This window comes from Metarhizium acridum (genome assembly GCF_019434415.1).
Source record: "Metarhizium acridum strain ARSEF 324 chromosome Unknown scaffold_1, whole genome shotgun sequence".
Classification (NCBI taxonomy): Eukaryota; Fungi; Ascomycota; class Sordariomycetes; order Hypocreales; family Clavicipitaceae; genus Metarhizium; species Metarhizium acridum.
Genome location: NW_027094015.1, coordinates 5,092,547 through 5,118,685, shown reverse-complemented (window position 1 = coordinate 5,118,685; position 26,139 = coordinate 5,092,547). Strand labels below are relative to the sequence as shown.

General features: G+C 54.4%; 9 protein-coding genes across 11 annotated transcripts; 5 read left to right on the top strand and 4 right to left on the bottom strand.

Moving 5' to 3' along the window:
- Window positions 1–522: 522 nt before the first annotated feature.
- On the top strand, window positions 523–6,366 carry J3458_001607 (uncharacterized protein; the record flags this gene model as incomplete). The annotated part of the gene is made up of 2 exons (XM_066116817.1): window positions 523–6,232; window positions 6,291–6,366. The coding sequence occupies one exon, from the start codon at window positions 523–525 to the stop codon at window positions 5,647–5,649; it is 5,127 nt and encodes a 1,708-aa protein (XP_065978703.1). The 3' UTR covers window positions 5,650–6,232; window positions 6,291–6,366.
- RAD9_1 (radiation sensitive protein rad9) lies at window positions 6,192–10,345 on the top strand. The gene is made up of 2 exons (XM_007816011.2): window positions 6,192–6,232; window positions 6,291–10,345. Exon 2 carries the CDS (start codon window positions 6,491–6,493, stop codon window positions 9,500–9,502), a length of 3,012 nt encoding a protein of 1,003 aa, XP_007814202.2. The 5' UTR covers window positions 6,192–6,232; window positions 6,291–6,490; the 3' UTR covers window positions 9,503–10,345.
- A 220-nt stretch (window positions 10,346–10,565) lies between these two features.
- Window positions 10,566–14,548, top strand: J3458_001605 (uncharacterized protein). Its single transcript, XM_066116816.1, has 2 exons — window positions 10,566–13,207; window positions 13,266–14,548. Exons 1-2 carry the CDS (start codon window positions 12,821–12,823, stop codon window positions 13,812–13,814), a joined length of 936 nt encoding a protein of 311 aa, XP_065978702.1. The 5' UTR covers window positions 10,566–12,820; the 3' UTR covers window positions 13,815–14,548.
- Window positions 14,549–14,780: 232 nt separating this feature from the next.
- GYP7_1 (GTPase activating protein) lies at window positions 14,781–18,183 on the top strand. 3 transcript variants are annotated; one of them, XM_066116813.1, is made up of 4 exons: window positions 14,781–15,161; window positions 15,211–16,567; window positions 16,624–17,205; window positions 17,289–18,183. In XM_066116813.1, exons 1-4 carry the CDS (start codon window positions 15,000–15,002, stop codon window positions 17,603–17,605), a joined length of 2,418 nt encoding a protein of 805 aa, XP_065978699.1. In that variant the 5' UTR covers window positions 14,781–14,999; the 3' UTR covers window positions 17,606–18,183. The 3 variants fall into 3 exon arrangements, with proteins under 3 accessions (XP_065978699.1, XP_065978700.1, XP_065978701.1); XM_066116814.1 differs by having other exon boundaries at window positions 16,624–18,183; XM_066116815.1 differs by having other exon boundaries at window positions 14,781–16,567.
- On the bottom strand, window positions 17,776–18,384 carry J3458_001603 (uncharacterized protein; the record flags this gene model as incomplete). The annotated part of the gene is made up of 1 exon (XM_066116812.1): window positions 17,776–18,384. One exon carries the CDS (start codon window positions 18,382–18,384, stop codon window positions 17,776–17,778), a length of 609 nt encoding a protein of 202 aa, XP_065978698.1.
- On the bottom strand, window positions 18,182–20,066 carry mak16_1 (Belongs to the MAK16). The gene has a single exon (XM_007814875.2). The coding sequence runs from the start codon at window positions 19,799–19,801 to the stop codon at window positions 18,923–18,925; it is 879 nt and encodes a 292-aa protein (XP_007813066.1). The 5' UTR covers window positions 19,802–20,066; the 3' UTR covers window positions 18,182–18,922.
- Window positions 20,067–20,286: 220 nt separating this feature from the next.
- Window positions 20,287–21,295, top strand: VPS55_1 (Vacuolar protein sorting-associated protein 55). The gene is made up of 2 exons (XM_007814874.2): window positions 20,287–20,718; window positions 20,791–21,295. The coding sequence occupies exons 1-2, from the start codon at window positions 20,463–20,465 to the stop codon at window positions 20,922–20,924; spliced, it is 390 nt and encodes a 129-aa protein (XP_007813065.1). The 5' UTR covers window positions 20,287–20,462; the 3' UTR covers window positions 20,925–21,295.
- A 37-nt stretch (window positions 21,296–21,332) lies between these two features.
- On the bottom strand, window positions 21,333–24,330 carry J3458_001600 (uncharacterized protein; the record flags this gene model as incomplete). The annotated part of the gene is made up of 2 exons (XM_066116811.1): window positions 21,333–24,144; window positions 24,206–24,330. 2 exons carry the CDS (start codon window positions 24,328–24,330, stop codon window positions 21,351–21,353), a joined length of 2,919 nt encoding a protein of 972 aa, XP_065978697.1. The 3' UTR covers window positions 21,333–21,350.
- Window positions 24,331–24,451: 121 nt separating this feature from the next.
- Window positions 24,452–25,986, bottom strand: J3458_001599 (uncharacterized protein). Its single transcript, XM_066116810.1, has 2 exons — window positions 25,815–25,986; window positions 24,452–25,715 (listed from the first exon to the last, which is right to left on the bottom strand). The coding sequence occupies exons 1-2, from the start codon at window positions 25,821–25,823 to the stop codon at window positions 24,642–24,644; spliced, it is 1,083 nt and encodes a 360-aa protein (XP_065978696.1). The 5' UTR covers window positions 25,824–25,986; the 3' UTR covers window positions 24,452–24,641.
- Window positions 25,987–26,139: the final 153 nt, after the last annotated feature.

Genomic DNA, 26,139 nt, shown 5'->3' with positions numbered 1-26,139 from the left:
CCTCCCTGGAACGTACATATGTAGCTTACGGACAGAGACACATCATTGACAAGCTGGCAGAAAGAGTTGATGTCAACGTTCCAATTTGAAGTCAACTAGCGCGCCTCCCCGCTCAACGGGCCGTTCGGGGCAGATGGAAGGAGCTGCAAGTTGGAGGAGGAAAGTGCAATTCAGCCGCAGATTGTGGCGCCGCCCATGTGTCAAATAGATGAGGATGACGAGTGGTGTGCCCTTGGCCTCTGCTCTGTGCAACGAGCGGGTTTCTTGACGGGCACTGCAGCCGTGGCATTCGACTGCATTTCTTTGCTTGATGTCTTGTTTCGTGTCTGGCTTTTCGCCGAGCGCTTTTGCTTCATCTGCATAGCTGGACACTGTGGGCACTAGAAAAACGGCAGAAGCGACTTGATTGTGGCGGTCTCTGAATGACTACCTATGTATCGACCTGATGGGAGCTGGACGACGAGATCGAAAAACGTAATCGTGATTCGGCAGGCGCCGCGACAACGAGACGACGAACCCACAATGGCCGGTCTGCCTCCTGGTTGGGAGTGGGACTACGATGGCCAACGCTGGTTCTACAAATACAAGCCTACAGGACAAATCCAATACCATTTCCCCTCCGAAGGCGATGAGTTTCCGAATTTTATTGAGGCTGGAGCCCCAGCGCCAGACCTTGCACCCGAAGAACGACTTGAATCTCAGCAGCAGGTCAAGAGGCAGACGAGTTCTGCAGGCAGCGGTGCCGGCGCTCGCTCGAAACGAGCACATATGACGAGCGCGAGCAATGGCGACATCAATAAATACGCCATGTCCGCGACAGCTAAACCCGTCAGTGCGATATGGGAGGGAGACGATGACGCCGAAGCTGATGGTGTGTTTCAGCCAGAGAACTTCATGTTTCTTGGCCCCGGAACCTACACCGACGTGAGCCCTTTGGCGGAGGAGGAAGAAGAGGCAGCTAAAAGGTCTGTTGTTGGAGCCATTAGCGAAAGGGTCCAAGGCGGCGAAACTACGAGGACGACGGCAGCAGCATCTGCTACAGGTGTTAGTCCTCCAGGGAGCAGCAAGACAACGCCTATGATGGCAAAGAGTGAACCATTGACATCATCAGCAGGGCCGGCGGATGCAAGCATCAGGCAAGGCCTTACCGTTGAAAACGCACCAGTTACGCAAAGTGTTCACATTGTTCAGAGCGAGCCTCTCCCCTCCCAACCACCTGTTGAAGTCGAACCTACTGCCGTTGTTGCAGAGGCGTCTGACTCTTCAGTAATCCACATGATCGACAGCCGTGAGATGCCCGTGGAAATGATGGGAGACACAATGCATCGGTTCGATCCCGTAGGATTTGTTGCCGAGATGCCCACAGAGCATACGGCTGCGGCACATATCGAGCTGTACCCCGAACCCGTGGAGATTGCGGACAATACGGTTCTTGCGCCGGTCGAAACTGCAGCCGTAGCGGCTTCAGCAACGGCAATAGCCGTATTAACAGCCAGGAACAGCCCGGTCGAGGGCAAGGAGGGCCCCGTTGTCAACACGCCAAAGGGACCCGAGGGGATTCAGTCTACAGATGGTGAGAGTATTACAAGGAAAAATGACACTAAATTTACCGAACAGCAAGTGCCGGCAGACAATGTTCCATCACATGGTCAACAAAGTACTCCCAGCGATCAGCCAACTGCTCCTCTGGCCCAAAATGCTGGTGCGTCGTATGCGAACCAAGGTCCCAGACAAGGTCCTGGACAGTATGGTCCTCATTCAAATCAACATGGACAGGTTCAATCCTCGATCCCCATCAAACTGAAGACGTTCAAGATTGCAAGAAAACAACCAGGGAGTACGCCAGGTACACTGGTCGCACAGCAATCTCAACAATCGGATTATCAAGCATATGTGCCAGGCCAGACGACGACAACTGCACACTTGTCAAGCGAGAAAAGACATAGTATTGGACTACAGCGTGAGGCATCTTTAATGATGAACATGGAAGGAAACTCAATCGGCATAGACCCCAATTCTGTTCCTCGGGTGCTGTCACCACCGCAGCATCCGGTGCCAAATGCGTCACGCGAGCCTCTATCGACTCAATTCACGAAAATAACGACTGATAAAAATAAAACTGATAATGTTGACATGTCCCTGGCTCATGCCCCATCAGTACTGAAACCCGCACGGAATAGGAAGTCGGTGCAGGATTCCCTCCCTCAGCAACAGGTTCCAACGCCAGCCGCTGTTGCAACTCCTCCCGCTCAACCACAACCCGATCCTCGGAGGTCCGAAGGAATTTCTAAATTCCCATCTGTCCTTCGTCCAGCACGAGGAAGGTCATCAAGCCATCCAGGCCAGGCAATTGCTAGTTCTGTTCGGCGACCGAACCAACATACAGCGATCTCACAAGACCATCTGCCGCCCAGGGGCAGGGTGTATCAAGTGAACAATAACCAGACTACCATTTCAACCCAGCAGCCCCTATTCCATCATCCTTTGTGGGCTACAGCACATGCGGATCGGACAGTAAGGCCAGCCAGTGCCATGCCTATTATAAATCATGTTCCATATGGATCTCAATATTCAGCTGCCGGTCTTGGTCTGGGTCTCATTCCTCAAGGGAGTCAATCCTCCCAACCGTCATTATCAGGGTGTCAGCCGCCAGAATTTCAAAACCAGCCTTCACCACTACAACATATGCAGGAGGCAATCGCTAGCCAACCTCGGCGACCCCAAACTGTCGTACCAACCATTCAACCTGATTCTGCCAACACTGCCAACACTCCTAGTACTGTTCAGCCACAGCAACCAGTGTCGGTTCGACCTCTTCAGCAAATCCAAGATATCGTAACAGAACAGTTAAATCGACCTCAGAGCGTTCCAGCAGTTTTTCAGCCGCTGTGCAATATCTCACCCTTGCAGCGCGAGTCAGTTGATAGCCAATTACAGGTTCAACCAGCACAACAAGTTCGAGAGGAAGAAGCAGGGCGACCTCAACCGCAGCCGCAACCGCAACATAGGCCCTCAATATCACAGTCCCAGCTCACGCCGACACAACTTGGAAAACATGTGGTAGGCGAACAGCCCAATCTACCTCAGAATCTCCAAATTGCCGCCAATATCGGCACGGCCGTTGAAACACAATCGCTGCCGACCCAGCAGGAACCACAAAAGAAACTACCACCCTCACTCTTCAAAGTCCAGCCCCTTCAGCAGACCCAGAATGCAGAAGCTGGGCAACCCAGTCAACTGAAAAGTCTCCTGGCTCCTCTTGGCGTCGCGCAACGTGCTGGGGGTCATGCCGCTCCTGCTCAGCAAGAATCGTCTATAGCATCGCAGTTTCAAGTTCAGCCATTACAAGACACTCAAAATGCGGCATCTGGACAGATTTCAAGGCCAAAAGATGATTCGGGGACTTGGTATTCTCCCGCGAGTGATACACAGACTGTTAGCGCTCAACATGTTCGTAGTCAGCAACAACAGTGCCTGGTGTCGCACCTTCAATCGCAAGAGTTTCAACAGGCGAAGAACGAAGCTGCTAGGCAACACGAGCAACCCTTGAAGCAATCCCCAACATGTCAGTTTCAAGAATCTGCGTCATATCAAATGCAGAACGACGCAGCACGGCAGCCTCCGACGCCTCAAAGTGTAATTGGAACTATTCAACACAGCTCTCCCCCTAAACCTCCCAAAACCGCGTTCGCTCCAGACCCCAGTCAACCAGGCTCAGGTGAACCGACTCACCCTGGTATGCGGCGAGCGTCTGTGTTTGCTTCTAGTGAGGTGTCCCCAGCTCGGACTCGTGAAGACAGCGTAGTCTCGACCTTGGGATCACCGCTGCGCACGGATTCAGCCCGACATGGTTCATCAAATCCGACCATAAACGATCCGAATTACACTCCTTCACCACTAACTGATACGACTGGACCACTTGCACAAGATGGCTGGGCTCAATCCATCGCATTGAGTCAACGGACCGGAAGTCCTCCCGTGCCTGCGAAAATTCGAGAGCATGCTGAAGGCTCCTTCTTCCCTGTTCAGAACACACCCGACGTGCAGGCATCTCAGGATAGCCCCCCAACACTGAATATGGCCAAGGAGCAGCAGCAAGATACGCTATCCCAACTCCAAACGCAGCCTCAATTTGCACAGCAGGCTGAACAACAGCAACCCCCGCAACTCAGTCAGTCAGCAGAACAAAAAGGTCCAGAAAAGCGACTACCCCAAAAGCCAGCACAAGATACCGAGCATCCTATCGGGTATCAAGTCAAACCTCTTGCGAGCCGGTCTAGCCAATCCCTGAATGATCAGCAAACTGTCCTTACGCCAGGGTCAGGACATATACTTGGTCGGATCGAGGAGCGTGATGAAAGCGAACAAGGTCCCAAAATCGACCAGACACAGCAAGTCGCGCGGCCGAGCTCCATGTCTTCTAGTATTCAGCGATCAATACCAGATACACCGGCAAGTTCCCATACATCTACATTACATCATGCGAAATCGTCGGCACCAACTCAAATTCAAAGACCAGTACAGACAATCGGTCAGTCACCAATGGCTTCAGCCCCACTAGGTCAACCTCCATCCGGCCAGCCGCCTCCTATTCAAGAACCACAGAATTTAGTCCCACCGGGTCATATGCAGGTTATAATGCAAACTCAAGTCGCACCTGGGCAAATGGCGGCTAATCTCATTCCCCAGGGCCAATGGAATCCACCAGTGAATCACAGTGCCCCTACACAGGAAAGTCAGGAGAAGGAGAGAAAGTGGTCGAAGTGGTTCAAAGGCGGACATACCAAACCTAAGTCTGCACCGCAGCAAATGATGTCATTCAAGCCAGGGCTGATTCCGGGGTCAGGGCCTCAGCCATGGACAGGCAGTCCATATGGCCCGAATCATTTCTGGCAGCAGCCCGGGCAGCAGAGGCCCTTTGGCCACGGACAATCTTCGAGTGTGTCTGATTCGGCATCGATATCTACATTGGGATCTGACAAGAAAAGTCAAGATAGTCATCATGTATCTCCCGGGCAAGTCCCGGCTCCTATACATGCTGATACAACTGGTCAGTTAGCCCCGGAACAGATGATGCAAGGACAACCCATCCAAGGGCAAATGCGTCCTGGACAAGTGCTTCAAGGTCAAGGTTCCGGCCAAATTCCGCCTGTTCAGATGCATCCGCGTCAACAGCTACCTGGCCAGGCACTACCTGGACAAATACCTTCAGGGCGAGGTTACTTTGGGCGGGCTCATCCGCTGCAATTGGCAGCGAATCCTCCCTTGCAAGGCTTTACATCGTCACAACCTCATTCTCAACACCAAGGCCGAGTGGGAATAGCAACTCAAGGATCGTCAAATCCAAACCAGTCACACGTGGGCCATTCTAGGTCACCCTCGACGGTAAGCCAAGCTGGTATACCCCAGCAAGGCGTGCCACCTCAGCAAGTGCATACAACAGTAAGCTACCCGACTCAACACTCGACAGAACGCAACATGATTCCACCACCACTCTTTGCCCCCTCACACGGCGATTATCCAGAAAGTAGCGAGGTGCAGTCACATCTGATGAAGCGGTCGGTCACCAATAACAAATGGGCTCAAAGGCCAGCAGCGGACTATTCTGGGGGTGATTGGGGAGATGAAGAGAATTGGGAACGGAGATGATTAGTCTTGCGCCCTATTCCACAAAAGCCCTCCCATTCTTTTGGTCTTCTTTATTAGTACCATACCCTCAAAGTTGGATTTCCAGATGCGTCATTGTTGGAGGATATGGAGGGCGGAGCTCTTGTTGCATATCACAGAACGGTGATGTAACTCCATCTACTCATTTTAGTCCCATTTAGCAAGATGCGATTCCACGACTGTGCCAGCAGTTCCTCGCCATGCATAATGTGAGTATGTGTGGACTTGTATCAATGGATTGTATTGTAGATGCCAAAGTGAGAATGTTGCTTGAGTACGTGGTAGGCGGGTGGAACTGAGCACCTGCCTCGTTGCGCCTAATTTTCAGTCTAGTCTTATTGCTCACGTGACAGCGCGTAATGGCGCGACATGAGCGATTGTGAAGTCCAAGTCGAGTTACTTGGTGCCTCGCTTTGAATTTGTTAAGAATGCGCTCCGAATCGGCGCAATGACGATATTCCCGTCTGCTGCACGGGCTGACAAGGCCGCGTTGGAGGGGAGAAATGAGTCACAAGACAGCCAGGCCATTCTCGATGCCATGAAGGCAGAATTCGGAGTCGGCACGGTACGTACCACTCGCAGTGAATTTGAGCCTCGATTCCTAACAATACTCGGTACCGAAGCTGAGCAGTTCACCGCCGAGAAACGGAGCCCAGGCACGTCCATATTGAACCTCTGCGATGTCACTTTATAAAAGCCAATCAGCTAACGCAATATAGAGACCTGGCCTTGTTCCTTCGCGTACTGCGCCCCAGGTAGGTTGCTCCCAGTCGCCACCGGCTGATGCAGGCACCCGGACAAGGATGCACTGACAACTCCGGCCATGGAAAAGAAAGCAACACACGAGGCTACGAATAACGTGTGTGTGAATGTCGCCGCGACCGATCCCCACGTCGGAGGGACGCGAGTTTTCGACGACATACCCGACACAGCTGTTGCAGAAGATGTAGTTCGCGATAGCACCTCTGACAATAAAGCCATGCAATTTGACAAGCCTGGAGCGCCGTTGGATCTCGACAACAAACTCGGGACGGTGCCTGAGCGTGCCCATGGCACGATAAAGATGGACGTTTCGCAACAAACGCCGACCCAGGTCAATGCAGATCGGGACTATGCCGAGTTTTGTGAGCCGCTACCATCGAGCCCGACGTATGACCGGACACAAATCAATACCAACGATGAACCACGGACGCTGAATCCCGATGACACAGGCGCCGTTGACTTTGGAAGCCTCGGTGAATTCGCGAGGCCGTCATCACAAGTCTCTGAGGACGAGGGGTTTGAAAACACACGCGGCGAATGGAGAAGACCCGACGATACGTCGCAATTGCGAGCAAACCACGCGTCGACGCCCTATAAGCCACCAGATCTTCCCCCAGAGACACCCGCGCTTCCCAAGAACCCATTTGGAACCAAGAACAATAGTGCTGTGCCATTTGGTGGCACCCAACTCTTTGGCCAGACACAGATGCTTTCGTCTGCAGCCAAGATAGCGAGCCCAACTTCCTCCCGACCTTCACCAAGCATCTTTCTCAACTCTATATCTCCAAATATCATGGAGGCGTCACCCTTGAAAAATCGAGCTAACGTTTCATCACCTACGGATATTCGAACGTCTAGCCCCACGAGACTACATGAGGTGCCTGCGACTGTACTAAAGAATAACACTCTGAGTATAGTCGTGGAAGAAACGCCCGCGCCATTGAGGTCTCAAAAGGATGAGCTGATTCCCGAGTCGCCCACATTCAAAACACCACGACCGTCCGTGAGTCACCAGCCCATGGCGCATTATGAGCCCATGAATGAATCACAAGAGCGGAAGAAGGGCAGTAGGGATGCCAGGAATGCCCGCCCCGTATTAGACAGTGACTTTGATGAAGCATTTCAAAAGCTGGATCGGAAGAGACGCGTAGAAAGAAAGAGAGCACAGGCTGCTGCGGAAATGGATAAGGTTAGCTTCATGCGGACACAACAGAGATTGTCTGATGAACAGCCTGGAAACAAGCGCCGAAAGCTAGGCACAGAGGACACGGATGCTCAAGGTGCGAAGAACGAGGGTCAAGGCCAGCCCCTTGTGAAAGACTCACAGAAAGCTATTACACAATCTGCGGAGCAGCCGTCCGAGGAGTCGACAAAAGCTACGCCTGGTGTGGCCGTTGAGTCAGTAGATGCTCAGAAGGAACTCGCAGATGCCCAACCTGCCCCGGAACTTTCAGATGAGGAAATGATTCCGGCGACTAGTCCCGTACGCTCCTCACCAGCTATCTACCAACGGGACACCGCGCCATCAGCGTCTGAACCAGAGTTGCCTGTGCTGAGAGGTAGTGGGACTGAACAGGGTCAGGATGCCATGGATAGCTCTTCGCTGCCACCCATACGACAAAGATCACAGCGGACGTATAGCAGACGGGGGCGTGGCACTCGAACGCGATTAGTAGTAGTGTCGCCTGCGGAAGAGACGGAGCAAGAGCCAGTCGAACCCGCCAAAGAGCCCGTAGACAGAATGGAAGGGTCAGAAGACACAGCCAAGAAGAAGAACAATGCGCTACCGAGTTCATACTCAGAGCCACCGGTACCCATGGGCACAAGATCTCGCCGAACCGAACAAAGAACCCGGACGCCACGCAGGTCGATAAATGTCGACCGCAACGTCCTCACATCTTCCAGTCTGACTAACCTATCAGGCACACCCGTACCATCATCCAAGACGACACCTGGAACGCAGGACTCACACTCTCCGGACCGCCGCGAGTCTGTTCATCTCGTGTCCCCCGGAGATAGTGTTCGGCCCTTGCGGCGACGTGCCCAGAACGGACTCAAATCTGAATCCCCACAGCCAATGACCAAGGCTATGAGACTGTCACGGCGATCCTTGCGGCTGGATTCGGATTCCACAGATGAGCTTTGCCATTCACCGTCTGCTACGGCCCTCGACCGGAGCACACTCTCTAAATCAGTGCGGTCGTTTAGGACAAGCCTTGCGTCAACATCGCGTACTCGCCGGCTCTTTGATGGGATGGCGTTTGCACTGTCATTCTCAGGAAGCCAGGCACAGAGGACGAAGTTGGAGACCAAAATCTCGCAAGCTGGTGGCATGATTTTGCACGAGGGTTTCCAGGAATTGTTTGAACAGTGGACAGTAGCCCACGCCAGTTCCATTCAGGAAGACGGCTCACCGCCATTGCGGCTCACCAAGGCCGGCCTGGAACATGGCTTTGCAGCTGTTATTGCAGACTCCCACTCTCGAAAGGCCAAGTACATGCAAGCACTAGCCCTGGGCCTACCTTGTTTGGCGCCACAATGGGCAACTGCCTGCCTGAAAAGAGGAGTGATTGTAGACTGGGCGCCATATTTGCTATGTGCCGGGGCTTCCCAAGTCCTCGGCAACGCCATCCGGTCACGCATCCTAGTGCCATACTCGGCCCTGGATGCCATCCTGCCCGATACAATAGAAGCCCGAGACAAGCTCCTACATGGGGAGAAGCTCCTGATTGTTATGGATCATAAGAAGTCGCGGAAAGAGACCAAGCAACAGTACCTCTTCCTGGCCCTGGCCTTGAGTCCATCCGCAGTATCACGCGTCACGACGGCTCAACTGGCAGGAGACGCGGTTCGCCACGCAGAACTCTCCGGGTCGCCATTTGGATGGATATACGTGGATTCATCGACGGCAACAGTGGAGGAGGTACTGGCCGCGGCGCAAGAGTCGGGTAAGAGGAGGAGAAAGGTGGCCAGCGAGCCGGTTGGACTGGGGATGCGTGTGCTGACTGACGAGCTCATGATTCAGAGTCTGATACTGGGAAGGATGGTGGAGCTTGGTGAGATGGACGAGTAGACTTTTGCCGGCGACGGCTGTATAATGCACCATGTACTTGTGAAGCGACTTTTTTTTTTGTTTTCAAAACCCAAGGCCAAGCTCCCTTTGAGATGGGAGTTGTCACAACTACACATCAGGCCAGACGCCGTTGTTGATATGTGCCGTCTGGAAATCATGCCAATCCATCCATCTCGCGCAGTTTCCAACCAAGCATCGTCTCCTGTGTGCTGGCGCCATCTTCCAAAGTGCGGGCACAACATCCAAACGTGGTAGGAGATGCACCCTCTGTCTTGCTGTATTTAGTCCCGCTTGTAGTTGTACTACTTCTACGTCGCCGAGTCAACGTTTACCAACGCTATCTATCTGATTGGGGGGAAGACGATCGGCTCACGAGAACTACTCTTGCTCCCGATTGGGTAGCATGACTTGTTAACGGCACAACTCTGATTTTTCGAACAAGTGTATTTGCCATTATTGATTTTCACTTGGGGTTTCGGTTGGAGTTTCAGTTGGTTCCTCGTGAGGAAAACGGGCTTGCCGTGCAAGTATGTGTTGTGTGGGAGGCTACAGGTACTAGAATAGCTATTTGGATTACGTCATCTTTGGACGGGCCGGCGGATGCTGAACGACGGGGTTTCGGGTCAAGTGGTTGTGATTGTGAATTTCAGCATGGTCGGGTGTTTTGAGCTGTTCTCTCTCGCCTGCCTTGGCATATGTATACGGAATAGAGTCGAGGCAATTCAAGCGCGGCAACAGTCGACTTTGTAGACCGAGCTGGGCTCAGCTTTATCACAGCTCATCTGTACCTGCGCAAGCGCTTATCTGAGCCGCAGTTGGCAGTTGGCAGTTGCTGGAAAGAAGTCTATCCCTGGTGCATTCGAGTACGTGAGCTAAAGTACACGACCATTTCTGGGGTCGCTCGGCCTACATGTTGTAGCCTCACGCGACCACTCTTAGCTGCTGTTGAGCCCCGGGCCACCTTGACTGGGGTCGATGGACCCCGTTGAGCTAGCCAAGGCATCCGGAAGCACCGGGAACGAAAATGTTTGATCTGCAACACGCGTATTCGTCGATTCTACTTGTTTGAAGTCGCCGGCGGAGTTTATGCAATTCTCCTACGTTAGCAGTACCTGGAGGATGTAGCTTGACGTTGCAGTCCCTGGCACCGGGCACGTGCTGACATCTGGGCAGAGTTAGAATGTGCGCCTTCCCAAGAATGGCTCGACTTGGGGTGAAAAGCTGATGTCTATTCTGGTTGAGTCCAGACGTCTTGAGTGACGACCCGTGGCAAGCCCCTATCATCTCATGAAACCTCAATCACCTGCAATTGAAACTGATTTTGAGCAGAGTATTATAGTCACCTCGGTGCGACGTAGACGACAAAGGTCCGAGCCAAAATATGGAGTAGCGTGTACTACCTCCCGGCTGCACAACCCAGCTCCTATACTAGCCCATGCTAAGGTGGCAGGACAGGCAACCATTGGAATGATTATGGTTAATAAATAGTGGCGCTATCGAGCGGTAATGAGCCAACAACATTCTGTTCAAGCCGGTGGTGGCGCCAAGATGTAAGTGGGTGACGTCGAAGATGTGCTGACTCGCACATCGGGCAAGCCAAAGGCATACGACGACGCCTCGTGAAGGAGTTATCGTCTCTGGAAGCGGCTTGAGGTGTCCTTTAAAGAGGGGGGGGGGGGAAGAAGGAGAATCTCTGGCATTGATATGCTGTGCTGCTAGGAGTAGAAGCATTCTTGGCGTGACCTCGTCTTGTCACGACGACACGTCCAAGGTTGACAGGTCGCCAGCAATAGAACGACCCTGTTGCCAGTCGGCAAGACGGAGTAGCCTGAGAATCCCGTCATGATGGATGATGTTCTTGGCATTGCGGGTAAAACTTAAAGTCACGTAATTACTCTATACATACATACAGTCCCCCTCCCCCCCCCCCCCCAGGAATTATTCTTCATGAGGGACCTGACAGGATAGCTGTTCACAGGGGGTAAGGTTATCTGTGATTTATATATTTGAGGCGGTAAGATGTTAAGAAAACTTACAGGGTTTCATTGACCCTTATAAAGAGACCTTAACTAAGAAACATCATGAAAATCTCAGATACTTTAAGGTTCCACTCTCCCTTTATAAAGACCTTATTTTATTGGTTATTAGCGGGTACTGCACATAATGCTGTGGCGGATGCTCCGGAGCCAATCCCTGTCTGTTGACTCTGTTCCGGGACACAATGTCGCTGCTCGCGTGCTCATCTTCCACGCTAGCGCCACACTAGATTCCCTCATCGATAGAAAATATCTGTAATTGTCAAAGTGCCAATTACGTGAGCAATTTTTCGATGCCTTGTTTTCTTATGTCGTCTTGTTTGAATTCCAGCGAATGCGAGCTGACACGTTCAAGTGGCTGCACATCTTCCCCTGATTGTATAGATTCGGCTGTCCGGACCACGTTAAAAGAAGCACCGTCCCAAGACGACTGCTATTGTTTGTGAAAATGAGCAGCTCCCTGTGGCCCAACACGCCTAGCGGTACCAACGGGCCGTTAGGGGACGTCTCGTGTTACTGCCTGGTCAATAGAAGCCTGCACATGTGTTCAACCATCTCAGTACCCTCATATTCCACCACCGGTGCTTGTTACATATACCAGTGTGATTGCCGGTTACTCTCAGTCATGCAGTCAGGCATTCGAAGATATTAACGTCGGACTCGTTCAAGTCCGTCCACCGACTTGCCGATAGAGCCTCGATGCTGGCGGCTCCTCCATCCCTGATCCCTCGACCCTCCAGAACATGGGCGCGGCTGTGAACGCCGCCAGCAGTGGTCGGTTTGGGGGCCGTTGCTCGCGCCACAAACCTTGGCAGTGGGGGCTTCGCTCATCTAAAACGAGTGTGCGAGCTTCTCAAGCCTCGCGAGGACGGACATTTTCGGTGGGATTGTGAGAAGAAAAAATACCCAAGGTTGATACTAGTGGTTTGGGTGTCGACTTGCGTGGTCTTCCAAGTAGCTATCAGAGTTAAAAAGTCCGGTGGCTCTCCATTATAAACATAAATTACCCGTCGTCATCCCGCAGCTACCGTGTAAGTGACCAGGTTGATCAAATCCAAGAGCGACGACGGGCCCAATATTGTCCAGTGTCGGGGTTTTGACTTGCTCTTGAGCCGTATGAGAAGGCGTCTCTCTGTTGATGCTGGCGTCACATCGAAGCCAAAGTCGAAGTTGAAGCTCCTTCCCTCAGCAAGCATCGAAACAAGATCCAGGGTGCCTGCTCACGTGCGAGCTCCTTCCCTCTCAACACCGATTCCACGCCGTTTGTGCCTGCCATTTTACCATGGCAGTCGGTGCTTTTCTAGAGCCCCTTGTCGTCGTGGCTTTATTAATCGGCGGCGCCTGGTTCAACAGAAACACTGACTACGGCTTCAGAGACGGGCGTGCGGCGTGGGAGTCCATCGACGGATCGTTCAAGAGGAGCGATGACTTCTGTCAACCAAGTTCATCGCAAGAGAGCCTTCTCTCGGCAGACAGCAGCTGGACCAAACACTCCTCACCCTTGATAGACGATGTTCCTACCCTGCGCCGTCGCAAGATACAGCTATTCGGACACAAGAGGACAGTAACGTCGCCCAACACCCTGGTATTCAAGCATCGTTTCCTCAGTCGCGTCCTACAAAGGTTTCCTTTTCTTGTCGAAGCCTGGTACTGGGCTCTTATATACTGGGTATGCATTGTATTGTGTGCACCCTGATGTAGCTCCGCGCTGCCTAACACCACTGCAGGTATATCAGCTTGGCCGAGCCTTTACCGCCGTTACTCTTGTTGAAGACACAGTCAATGTAGCCCGCCGCCATGCTCTCCAAGTCATCCATCTTGAACAGCGCCTTCACATGTTTTGGGAAGCTCCCATCCAAAAGTGGTTCATGCAGCACCCGGCATTGATGCATTGGATCAACCGAGTGTACTCATTTATTCACATCCCCGGCACGATTTTCTTCCTGGTTGCGTTGTATTATACAACGACTACTCGAAAAGACCGTGCCATGAGTGGCCGCGTTCAAGCCCACAATGTCACTGCAGGCCCAGCATTGTACGAGGCCCGGCGACGCACCATGGCCATGTGTAACTTGCTGGCCTTTGTCGTCTTTACCCTGTGGCCATGCATGCCACCAAGATTACTGAGCGACCCCGGTTTCGATGGAGACGGCGCGGCGGAAGCCAAGGGTTTTGGATTTGTCGATACGGTGCACAGTTCTGACGGCGAGAGTAGTGTTTGGACGACTAACAAATTCTGCAACCAATATGGTAGGTTTGGCGTTCTGGAATTGTAGATTGCACGCTAACTTTCCTCAGCCGCTATGCCTTCATTGCATTTTGGATACTCGCTGCTGATTGGGTTGACCGTTGCCACGCTTCCGGTTTCTGGTGTGCGCTCGGCGTCGTGGAAACGATTGTCGATTATTGGGCTCGGCATGGCATATCCAGCCCTCATCCTGACGGCGATCGTGGCGACGGCGAATCACTTCATTCTCGACGCAGTTGCCGGAGCTATTGTTTGCGGCATTGCTTGGAGCACCAACAGCTTGCTGCTGAACCTTTGCGTAATCGAGGACTACTTCCTATGGATGGTCCGAATCCATAAACCAGTCAACTATGCCGATCCCGAAACTGCGGTGGATACGCAGTTTCATAGCAAAATTTGGAACGAGGCTTAGATGAACTAGACTCGAGAATGATAGATGAAGGTTTGGACTACACCCGTCGAGAGCACGGAGTGATGGTGGCCAGGGTTTGGAGCATGCGACATGAGGACTTGTGGCGTGGGGGCGATTTGTAGAAGTGCGAAGACCATAATTTTGCGACTGTATATATAAAAACTGTTGTTGGCCATGTAGATAATACGACAAGTTAGAGACGCACTGCATATTGTCGGAGTAGTGTGTTTCTATTATTCGAGCGCAAGTTGGACAACAAAGGCGACGAGTGTTAAACAGACGACAATAGTCATAGTGGCGGCAACACGGCAACCTGCAACTGAAATCGTCTGTTTCAGCTCTCGAATCAGCAAACTTCATGTCGACGACTTGCGTGTGCCAAGACGTAGGCGTAGGCAGTCACACCATCAGCCACCTCTGCGTCGGCGGTGACGACACTGACGAGTCCACGCAATGTCCAACGAGTGAGTGAGTACTGGTACCGCAAATGGCAGCCGTTCGGCGGTGCCCTGCTCGGTACCGCTACACCTGGCTTGCCCCTCCACGTGGACTGGCTTTGGAAAGCGGGATGATTGCACCACCTCCGTCGTCATTGAATTTGAATCACTTACTCGGCCACAGCCTCACCAACACTCACATGCGTCGCTTACTGCAACCACAACCACGCCTGGGGCTTTAAGCACAGCCGGTGCTGCCCTTCCCCGCTCCACCAGACACCAGCTTCCTCTGTCCAACGGCCATCAAAAACGGCGGCATCGAACTCCCAGCAAACGGCTGTCGTGCCCCGCAGTGCCCGCAGTTATGACATTGACGCCGTCCGCGTCGGAGCACCAACATTCAGTCCTGCCTGCGTCTCCATCGGCCAGTTTCTACGCCATGAGTGACGATGAAGAGGGCGGCTATAACACCATTACACGTGCCGAGACGGGACGGGGCGTGAAGCTGCTGTTTTCCAAGAGCAAGGTATGCCTCCCTCTCTTTGACATCCTTGCGGAAACTGATTCCTTCTCAGGTCTACGTTCACCCGACCCCTTCGGCAAAGGATAATATACCGGGCTACATAGCGCTCCTGCAACAAAAGCCGTCGACTTCCGGACGCCCAACATCCTCATCGTCCCACGAGTCGGTAGCACCCGGCTCATCCGATCTTCTCCTGGCTTGGGTTCCGGAATCAGCACTTGGAGACTCGGCCAGCATATACGCCAAGGTTGATCTCTCCGCTGGCGACTCGCCACCCAAACAGTCCTACCTCGTCCCTCCTCCGCCTACCGTCACGTCCCACAGCGGTTCGGTAGGCGGCTATTCCTTCGCTGTTCCCGTCAGCGCCGTTTATTCTCTCCTTGTGCGGCCACCGAGTATTGGATGGTGGCATGGCTCCATCATCATCAACTCCAGAGCTGGAGATAGCTTCCCCGCGCTATTCTTCCACGACAATGAGTGCCAGAGTACCATTTTACAAAAGAAGAAGCTGGCCAGGGATAACTTTGATCCGTTTGGCGAATCTGGACAGATGTTTTGGGGAGCAGACGAAGTCTTGCGATGGCTCAAGCGATATGTCAAGATTGAACGATCAGGTGCTGAGCCCAATATCTATCTTGTGGAGCCCAGCAAGGACGACCTAGAAGGGTTCGGCTCCAAGGCTGGCGGCGCGTCGAAGCAAATCACGCCGGGTGACAAGGCTGCGGGGAGCAGTCGTGACGCCCAAATGGATCCGTTTGTCAAATTTGTCAAGGAAACGGGCTGGAACATTATGAATCAGTTCAGCAAGGTCACGACGTTTACGAGGAGAGCGGCCCAGGACTTTGCCGAGAATAACAACCTGCCCCCGCAGGTGAGGAGACTGCTGAGGAACCCAGAGGTACAGACTCTCCAAGATGAGTTTGATAGTGCCAGGATTTACCTTGCCCGTTGGGCCATGGGTATTGCGGAGCAAAGCGAGCGGGATCGGCGTGGCCGCATTTGGACCGTTAAGGATGTCGTTGATCTGGAGGCCACGGATGTGGGGGAATTTGAGCTTCTCGAAGGAGCGAGTGCCTTGTCTCTAGAAGAGAGACGGAAACCAGTTACCATGGCCGAATGGGAGACGTTTTTCGACCCCGAAACCGGTCGGTTGTCCTTGACCGTGGACGAGGTAAAGGAGCGCATCTTCCATGGCGGCCTCGACGCCGAGGACGGTGTTCGCAAGGAAGCCTGGCTGTTCCTTCTAGGCGTATATGAGTGGTACGGAACCGCAGACGAACGAAAGGCGCAGATTGCCTCACTCCGGGACCAGTATTACCGGCTGAAGCACTCCTGGTGGGAGAGACTCGAGGGCGACGGGGGCGAAGGCGAAACAGGAGAATGGTGGCGGGAACAAAGGGGCAGAATTGGTACGCACAACGAAAGCCTCACAAAACTTCCGCATGCATTGCTGACACACCTGCAGAAAAGGACATCCACCGAACAGACCGCAATGTTCCCATCTTCCAGGGAGAAGATGCACCCCATCCTGACCCCAACTCCCCCTTTGCCGACGTTGGCACAAATGTTCACCTTGAGCAAATGAAGGAAATGCTCCTCACATACAACGAATACAACAAAGACCTGGGGTACGTCCAGGGAATGTCGGACCTGCTCTCCCCCATCTACGCCGTCATTCAAGACGATGCCATTGCATTCTGGGGCTTCCAGAAATTCATGGAGCGCATGGAGCGCAACTTTCTGCGGGACCAGTCCGGCATGCGCGGCCAGCTGCTCACGCTAGACCAGCTCGTCAACTTCATGGACCCCAAGTTATGGAACCACTTGCAGTCAGCAGACAGCACCAACTTCTTCTTCTTCTTCCGCATGATTCTGGTGTGGTACAAGCGTGAGTTTGCGTGGGTAGACATCCTGCGGCTGTGGGAGGGCTTGTGGACGGACTACCTGAGCGCCGAGTTTCACATATTCGTCGCGTTGGCCATTCTGGAGAAGCACAGGGATGTCATTATGGAGCATCTCAAGGCCTTTGATGAAGTTTTAAAATACGGTATGTATCTGCCTCCCCTTCCCGGGGGGAAAGGAAAATGCTGTAGCATACCGTAGCATACCTTACTAATACTTGCGGGGCAGTCAACGAGCTTTCCAACACCATGGATCTCGAATCAACACTCATCCGCGCAGAAGCTCTGTTCCGCAAATTCCAACGCCTAGTAGAAGCCGTGGACAAGAAACAGAATTTCCCTGGTCCCAGAGCAAGCTCCTCCTCTCAGGCGCCATCGCCACAGGCACAGTCACAGACACAGACACAGACACCACCCAAGGGCAAAGAAACAGAGACGCAGCAAAAGGTCATCTCGCCCGAACTGAGGAATCTATTAAATAGAAAAGTGGAGGTCCTGCCTCGCAAGACGGTTGCACAAAAGGGCGACGGCATGCCTGGGAAGTAATCATGACTTGCCAAGTGTAATTCTATCGTATAGCTTGATTAGCGGTTATTTGTTATCCTCGCACAGCATTTCGACTGAGATGAAGAAAATAATGCGAATTAGTAAAAATCAAAGGTCCCCAATGCAGCCCAGCAGCATTCTCGGCTTCCCCCTTCCATCATACACAACCATCACCTATACCCCCTCGGACCACTAGGCAAGCCCTGCCTGCCCCGTCCCTGGCCGCCGTGTCCTCCACCACTCTGCCCTCCATACGAACTCCCCGGCGCAAACCTGTCCTCGTAACTCGCACCCGGCGGCTGAAACTGGCCCCCCGCCTGCCCGGGGCTCTGCCTCCCCGCCCCCCAAAGCCTCTGCTTGAGCCTGTCCTGCGCGGAACCGCCTGCCCCTCCGCCGGCAGCGACCTGGCTCCCCACCGGCCGGGCGAACACGTCCTCCCTCGCCGCGGGCGCCTTGCCCTGCGGCGCCGAATCCCACAGGCTGCTCAAGCCTCCCGAAGCGCCGGCACCGCCGCTCTGCAGGCCGCCGTACCGCGCGCCGACCTGCGGCTGCACATAGAGCGGCTGCTGGACCGCGGGCGCGGGCGCGGGCGCCTTGGGGTCGGGCGGCAGCCAGGACGGCAGCGGCCGGCCCTTGTCGCCGTAGTAGTTGCGCAGCACGCGGCACACGTGCGTGTCGTCTTCGGTGTCGCCGTCGTTTTCGGACGCGAGGAGCGTCGACCGCAGCGACGAGATTTGCGATGTTGTCCTCGTGAGGATGTTGGAGTACCAGGATGTCATTTTTTTTCTTTTTTTTCTTTTTTTGGACGGGTCGGATGGGGTTGGATAGACGAGACTGGATGATGACCTTGGTGGGTATTTTTGGGGGCGGATGGTCTTGACGGATCAACGTGGACTTGTGTTTTTGAAAGATTCGCTTGCTGGACAAAAGAGGATGGGGAGGATGTAGAAAGGAAAAAGGTCCATGTTGCTTGTGTTGCAATGTAGCTTCTTGGTGGGGGTGTTACATGTACGGAGAAGTGGGGCCGACGTCGAGGCTTAATTTAGCATGTGCAGGTCCCCCCCGGAGTCCCGTAGTGAAACTGGCACTTTGGTTGTCAGAACAATGACATTGGCTTGTGTATTAGTGTTTGTTTGGCTGGTGTCCAGCCACCATGCAGCAAGGGAAAATACATGAGCTTGACGAAAATAAAAAACGCAACCAACCGACGCCGCAACGCCAGCAATGCTATAATCATCCCGGCAGCCGCAAGTTGGCTGTGACAAAAACACGCAATTTTTTGGTTCTTCCCCCCATTGTGCCCACCATCACACTTCTTCACCACGCCAGGTCGTTGGTGAGGGTCAGCTTCTCCTTCTCCTGCTTGGCTTTCTTGTTGTTCATCTTGACGACGCGGCCGCGCTTGCGCTTAGCCCCGACCTTGTCCTCCTCGGCCTCGCTATCATCGTCTTCCTCATCCTCGTCGTCGTCGTCCTCGCTCTGCAGCCAGTCCTCCAGCTCGTCCAGCTCGGCCTCGCTCTCGTCGACATCCGACACATACTGGACCTCCTTGTCGCCATCCTCTGCCTCGCTGTCCGCCTCCGAGTCGACGCCCTCATCCAGGTCCTCGTCCCGCTCGCCCTGGCCGTCCCTCTCCATGGCGTTGAGCACCTTCTTCCAGATATCCTCGCTGACATTGAGCGGCTGATCACCATACGCACCCTGTCGCAGACGCTCAACCAGCTCCCGCTCAATCGTGCGCTCCAGCTTGGCCGCGGCCTCGGCCTTGCGCTCCCTCGCCTCCTCGCGGTGCTTGATCTTGGGCGCCAGCTTGGGCACCAGCTTCTCCCCCAGGCGCTCCTCCTCGGCGGCGATCCTCCTCATGCGGATCTGCACCTGCGTCAGCCGCGTGAGGCGCTGCTTGCACTTGTGCACCAGGAACTTGGGCCAGTAGATGAGCCGCTCGTCAATCTGCTCCAGCGCCTTGGTGTAGTTGTTGGACAGCTTGACCTTCTCCCACATCTTGGACGGCAGGTGCGCGCGCTCGACTGTCTTCATGTACAGGTACAGCGTCTGCTTGGTCGGGTGCTGCCGCACCGTGGCGTACCGCGAATTGGCAAGCGGGCATGACTGTCGGTTGCAGAGACCGGTGACGTTGTATTCATTGCGGCAGAAATTTTGGTTCTTTTCCGTTCTGCTCAAGTCTATCAGCAACATGCTTCATTTCCGCCTCCCCTTTTATAGATTGGGCTGGGGGGGGAAGAAAAGAAAATTGAATTGGGCGATTGGCAGCCTCCCCTTCCCAACTCACTTTAATTTGAACGAGCAAAACTGCTGGTTGATGATTTGCCAAATAATCTCATCCGAGGCCATCTTGCCCCCAATGTCCGCGACAGCAAAGAAGGAAGAAGAAGAAAGAAAAGTCCTCAAGTCCGTCGAGAAAGGTTGTAAAGAAGGGGCGAAAAAAAGAGGTCCCCGCCGCCGATTTATTTTGTTCCTGCACCCAAGAAAGTTTGCTTCCAGGTTTTTTTTTGCCAGATACTGATAGGCCCAAGGCGCTCGAGCCAATCCACCATGTTTGCTCTGGCACGTCTCACCGCCTTCCCGCTTGGCCGCAGCCGGCCGTTGGTCCCAGGGACTTTTTTTCGGATGCGGAACAACGCGGCTCCGCAAAACCCATGCAAGCAAGTCGCTTCCCAGGCGACGACGTCCCGGAGCTACGAGCCGCATCCGCCAACCTCCACGACAACCTCCGACGTCACAAAACCACCACATTTTCAACGAGCCTTACGACTTTGTACTCCCCTCCCCCCTTCTTCTCTCCTCCGTCCATCATATTCTGCGATTAATACCCCCCCGCGGGGACCGACCTTCAGCCATGCCTACCGCCGGCCTCAAGACCATCATCTCCCTCTCCTTCGTGCTAGCCGTCGGCTTCCTGCTCGTCATCCTCTCGTGCGCCCTGTACCAGTCGTACTTCCCGCTCCTCGTGGTCGCCACATACGTTGTCGCCCCTCTGCCCAACTGGATTTGCAGCCGGTGCGCCAACCCCGATGACTTTGTGGAGAGCTCTGGCGCCGGCGTGCTCGACCTGGGACGGTTCCTCACGGGCTTCCTTGTTGTAATGGGAATGGGTACGTTGCCCCCCCTTCTTCTCCCTTTTCCCCCCCCGGCCTCTGCCACGGCCACACTGCTAATGGATACAGCTCTTCCTGTTGTTCTCGCCCACTCCGACCTCATCCGCGTCGAGGCCATGGTCATGTCGATAGTGGGCGGATTGTTGATCTACGGAACCATCATCAGCTTCAGCTTGTTCTTCCACGAGGAGCAGGAATTCTAAGTGGACCGGCTGTGGCATCTGCTTATTTTTTCTTTTATTATCAAGAAGGATAGTAGTGACTATAGGGTTTACAGAGGGCAGACAGGGAGGGGAGAAGGGGAATGAGGAGGATACGGTTTGGCGCACGTGTACAATGAATGGCTCTTTTGGCAACCTGGGAAAATTGCATTAAGCGAGGTCTATCTGTTGATTAGGTATAAGTAATGTCGCTGTATTGATGCCCAGTGTATGATCAAGCGGAGTGTCTTCTAATCGCCATGTGTTTCTGAGAACACAATCCTCAATGCCTACATCGCTCGTGCGATACCCGTCTATCCCATTCCTTGTTGAAATAGCCGTACAAAAACTCCGTGGTTATCCTCCCACCCCCCTTTTCTCCCTGTTGAAGTATCCCCCCCCCCCCTTTTTTTTTTCCTCGCGTCCAATCTATGCAACGTCTGAAAATGTGCCCAGCGGCCCGCACAGCTTTGTAAACATCTCTTCTCGTTCGCCCTCGGGCGTGCTGAGCGTTGTCACTGCACCGCCAGCACCGATCCGCCAGACCTCGCGAGGTTCAAGCTCACCATCCTGGGCGGGGGCCTGTTCGTCGTCCCAGCGAAACATGGTGCGGATCGTGACACTCCAGTCGCCTTTCCCTTGCACATCCAGATACCCAATGACGCCAGAGTAGACGCTGCGCTCGGTGGGCTCGATTGTCTGCAGGATTTCGCAGCTGCGCTTCTTGGGGGCGCCCGTCATGCTGCCCGGCGGCAAGCAGCTCGCCAAGACGTCCATGCCGGTAAAGGGGAACTCGCCTCGGGTTGGGTCCGTTCCCGCCTCGAGCTTCTCCGCGGGGAGCTGGCCGTTCACGGCCGTCACCATTTGGAAGACGCTGGCGTACTCCTCCACCCGCAGCAAGTCGGGCACGGTTACGCTTTGTGCACCGCACACGCCGTACAAATCGTGCCGTACGAGATCGACAATCATGAGATTCTCTGCCTCCTCCTTGGGTACGTGGAGAATCTCTTCGGCTTGTGCCAATGTTGATACTGCAGACGACTTGCGGACCGTCCCCTTCATCGGCCGCATGGAACAGAGGCCCTTGGGGTCGTGCATTAGGAATCGCTCTGGAGAGCTGCTGATGATGGTCGCCCCGCCGAGGCGAGTAAAAGAGCCGAAAGGTGCCGGTTGTCGCGCTCTCAGGGCACGGTAAATTTGCCACGGCGTTCCATGCTGACACGCCTCGTCGACTGGCGGCAGCTTACGGGATGATGACTGCTCCCTTGGTGCAGGCGATGTTCGCGTGTGGTGCGGCTGATCGTTGCCGCGTGGTCTGGTCATGGTTGTCTGCGCAGTGAGACAGAGCTCGTAGGATTCACCGTCTCTGATGTAGTCCTGGCATTTGCTGACATCGGACTCGTACCCATCTGAGTCCGGGACAGAAACATGTAAACGGCCCCCTCCCTTGCGTACATGGTCGAGCAGAGCTTCGTTGGAGCGGCGAGACTTGGCATCAGGGCCTCGCTCATAGCCAGGGTGCTGCCACGCATGGGAAGTCTCGATGGCTTGAACAACATCGTCTATCCACAAGCCGTCGCAGTCTTCTGAAGTGAGGGCTTGCACATAAGCAACGCCCGCTTGGTGATCAAGCACGACGCTTTTTGAGACCCATGCCATGCAAAGGTCAGGTCGATGGTGCCCGCGCGCCTTGGAAACGGACCCGGGACTCAAGGTACTCAGACCCATTTCATACGTAACAAAACCCATGAAACCGCCTTTGAATGTCGGCGTATGGTCATCTTCAGACACCTTTCTCCAGCGCCAATACTCCGACATGACATGCCAGGGGCTCCAGGGATCGACATCCTCTCCAAGGTAGATCCGCCGTGATTTTTCTGGTCGTCCAGACGCCGCGGGCTGCCGGAGAACCAGGTAGCTGTCGCCTACGTGATATTCCAGACGCAGGGCTTCATCGACACCCAGAGCAATAACGGAACTCCTGGCCAGAGGGTCACCATTGATAGTGCTCGACGAGTCTAGAATAATAGTATCTTTGTAGCCAAGACCAAGCACCTCTGCAATGTCCGCCGTATCCACACCTCCAGGTAGTTTTATTTGCCGACAAGCATATCCCGGCCGAATACCTCGTCGGGCCAGATCAGACTGCAAATCGTTCCACCACGGGCAAGCGGACAGCTTGCGTCCAGAATCCAACCCAGGCGGACTATGGTTGGATGGGTTCAAGCTGTCAACGTGGCCGACGCTGGGCTTCCTCCGGACCTCTCGTCTCGCCGCTTCATTCCACTTCAGGGCCTGGCGAAACCAGTTGCGTATCACACCCTTCGCAGCGGCGTCAGTACACACAGACTCGGGATGATACTGAACGCCCCATAACGGCCTTGTGGTGTGCCGAACAGCCATCAGAGTACGCTCTGGGTCGTGCCTGTTTTCGCCGTCGTAGTCTTCTAGTATCCACGCCAGGGGCTGCAGATCCGGAGCCTGTTGGGACGGCAGCCATCGCGCCGTCGGCCAATCCTGTTCCGGAACGTCGTCCTGTCCAATATCCGCGCACAGGCTGTGATACAAGGTCGCCTTGAACCGAGGCACCTTGTCAAAGATGTCGGTAGGCGGCACCTGGACATGGTCAATCTCCCGAACCATGCCGTGCAAACCCCTCCGAAGCCGTCGAATGTTACCACCGAAATGCTCCACCAGGCTTTGAAAACCCAGGCATATGCCAAGAACAGGCACGGATTGCTCCCTCGGAAGGTCCCAGAGAAGCTTGAAGGCGCCTACGTCGGCGTCATGAAGAGGCGATCCCGGCCCGGGTCCGCAGACGACGGCGTCAAAGTCGGAGAGTCGGTCCAGAAACTGCTGCCTGGTCCAATTGGGCGTGGAGTCGGAGTCGATGGTCCTGAGGTCCATGTGCAAGACATGGACGCTGACGTTGCTGCCGAGCGCATCCTTGACAAGGGAGACGATGTTGTTGGTGAAGGAGTCATAGGCGTCCAAGAACAAGATGCGACGCCCGGCGCCGCTGGTATCGACACCATGCGCCGGTAGTTCCTCCGCTGTCGGCGTGCTCGAGATGACGCCCATCGCACCTTTTGTGATGTCTGATGCGACAGCAGCGTCGTTTTGCTGCGGGTTGCAGCTGCCAATGGCAATGGCAATGGCAATGGCAATGGCAATGGCAATGGTGGCAGCCGATGCCGGAAACCAAAACAAAAAGTTGCTGTTACTGTTGCTCAGCGTTCCAGGTCTCTTCTTTTTGCGTTTTCAATGGGGGAACATTGGGAAACTTGAGATGTCCCTTCCCACTCGCAACTGGCAACTTGAAGAGTCCAGCCGATGGCAGTCTGCGCTGCACGGGCTGAATTGCTTGCGAAGTTTTGTTGGAGTGACACTCGCGGCACATTCCTACCATGGACTTTTGCCGCGCCAACCCGAAGAACTCTGGTGGCTTGTCCCGAGGAAAAACGCCCGCCCCACTTGGCACCCGGTGACAGCTGTCATGAATGAACATTTGAGCCCTTTGCCAATGTGCTCTCGGCTCGAGACTAGCCACGTGTCGAGCATCACTTTGTTTAATCAAGACTGCTGGCAGGACTGGAGGAACATGGACATAAACTAGAGATGCCTACAACAACAAAAACCCCCATGTGTTTTTAAGCATACCTAGGTAGTAACTCCGTATACGCTATACATTACAATCAAAACACCACCAAGACAACCTCCTCACTCAACCTGCCTCTCGACATCATTCCACCGCCCAATGCGCATGGGGTCCAAAACCCGCAGCTTTGCCAGCCACCCTCGCAAGTCCCCAGCCCTGCCGCGGCCTTGATCCAGTCGCCCCAGGGCCAGCGTATACTCCAGAAGCGACTCGTAAATCCACTTGATGTCGTCATAGTCCTCCAGCAGCTCCTTGATCTCGTCAATCTCACGGCCCAAGTAAGCAACCTTGTCGTCGGCAGTCAAGTCCGGCACAAAGGTGCCCCCAAAGCCGCCACGATTGACGATTTGCGACACCAAAAACTGGTGGTAATACCACAGACTCTGGTCCTCGGGCCCGACATTCAGCGCCTCCCTCACGAGTTGCAGCTCCTCGACGAGCATCGCAGCCCGCTGCTCGGCGCCGGCCCCCCGCTCTTCAAGCAGCCGCGATATCAGTTGGCTGCGGTTGTGCCAGGCGGAAAAGTTGGACAGGTCGCGGTGGATGATGCGCGTCGTGTACGAGAACTCCTCCTCGGCCATGCTCCGGCCCTGCAGCTCGGGGCTTTCCAGCCTGCCGACGACGAGCCGCCGGTAGCTCCAGGCGTGAAAGTTGCGCTGGTCCCTGTCCAGCATCTTGGACGTCAGGCCCAGCTCCGTCTCCCATATCTGGCGTGCGGCGGGCGCGGGCAGTCTGAGGATGGCCTGCGACAGCGTCCATTGCCGGAAGTTCCAGATCCAGTAGCACTTGGGGGACTGCATCAGGAGCGGAATGGTGAAGCTGAGTTCGGACTGCAGGACGCTGCCGTCCGACGACGCTTGCTGCTCGACGTCGTCCGGCGCGGAGTCGCGGGTGTCTGGCGGCTGGTGGGAAAGCAGGCTGGAGAGCAGGCAGCGACGGCGGATGTTCCATATCGTGTAGTACTCGGGGTTGATGCTGAGGAGCTTGCTGGTGAGCTGGAAGAGCTCCGGCGTGTAGGCTGCAGACGCCGCCTTGGCTCGTACCTCATCTTCCAGGGCGCGGTATTTTCGGATCTTTTCGAGGTCCTGTAACCGCTGCTCTTCGGTGCGCACTCGAAATGTGCGGGCTACGCCATGCTGTAACAATCGCCGGTCGGTGCGTTAGCCATGATGCTGCTCATGTTGTGCTGGGCGTGTGAGAAAAGAAGACTTAATCGGGGGTTCGGGGTTTCCTACGCTGGCCATGTCAGAAATGTCTTGATAATCTCAGAGACTCGGCTGCTGCAGATTTTGGAGCACGCCGTTGGTATTTGTAGTCGTCACGAGCTCCTACATTTACGACGTTGCTCATGCATGCCTGTGTGGTGCGGTTTGCAATTGGAGCTGACGAGGAACATTTCACGGCAAGGTGAAGTGATGACATTGTGGACAAACGTTTAGATGGCCCGTGCACCTTGTCTTTATTGTTCACAACCGCATCCCACCATGACCACAGGAAGCGCCTTCGTACTAGCAGCACATTTACTCAATAACCGCAAAACACTCTTCGAGGCAAACCGAT

Bases quoted from the DNA above. Each gene is read 5' to 3' on its own strand.
- RAD9_1 (XM_007816011.2), top strand. From the start codon at position 6,491: ATGGAAAAGAAAGCAACACACGAGGCTACGAATAACGTGTGTGTGAAT.
- J3458_001605 (XM_066116816.1), top strand. From the start codon at position 12,821: ATGGCAGTCGGTGCTTTTCTAGAGCCCCTTGTCGTCGTGGCTTTATTA. The intron at 13,208-13,265 runs GTATGCATTGTA...ACACCACTGCAG, and splicing joins ACTGGGCTCTTATATACTGG to GTATATCAGCTTGGCCGAGC.
- GYP7_1 (XM_066116813.1), top strand. From the start codon at position 15,000: ATGACATTGACGCCGTCCGCGTCGGAGCACCAACATTCAGTCCTGCCT. The intron at 16,568-16,623 runs GTACGCACAACG...ACACACCTGCAG, and splicing joins GGAACAAAGGGGCAGAATTG to AAAAGGACATCCACCGAACA. The intron at 17,206-17,288 runs GTATGTATCTGC...CTTGCGGGGCAG, and splicing joins TGATGAAGTTTTAAAATACG to TCAACGAGCTTTCCAACACC.
- mak16_1 (XM_007814875.2), bottom strand. From the start codon at position 19,801: ATGTTGCTGATAGACTTGAGCAGAACGGAAAAGAACCAAAATTTCTGC.
- VPS55_1 (XM_007814874.2), top strand. From the start codon at position 20,463: ATGCCTACCGCCGGCCTCAAGACCATCATCTCCCTCTCCTTCGTGCTA. The intron at 20,719-20,790 runs GTACGTTGCCCC...TAATGGATACAG, and splicing joins CCTTGTTGTAATGGGAATGG to CTCTTCCTGTTGTTCTCGCC.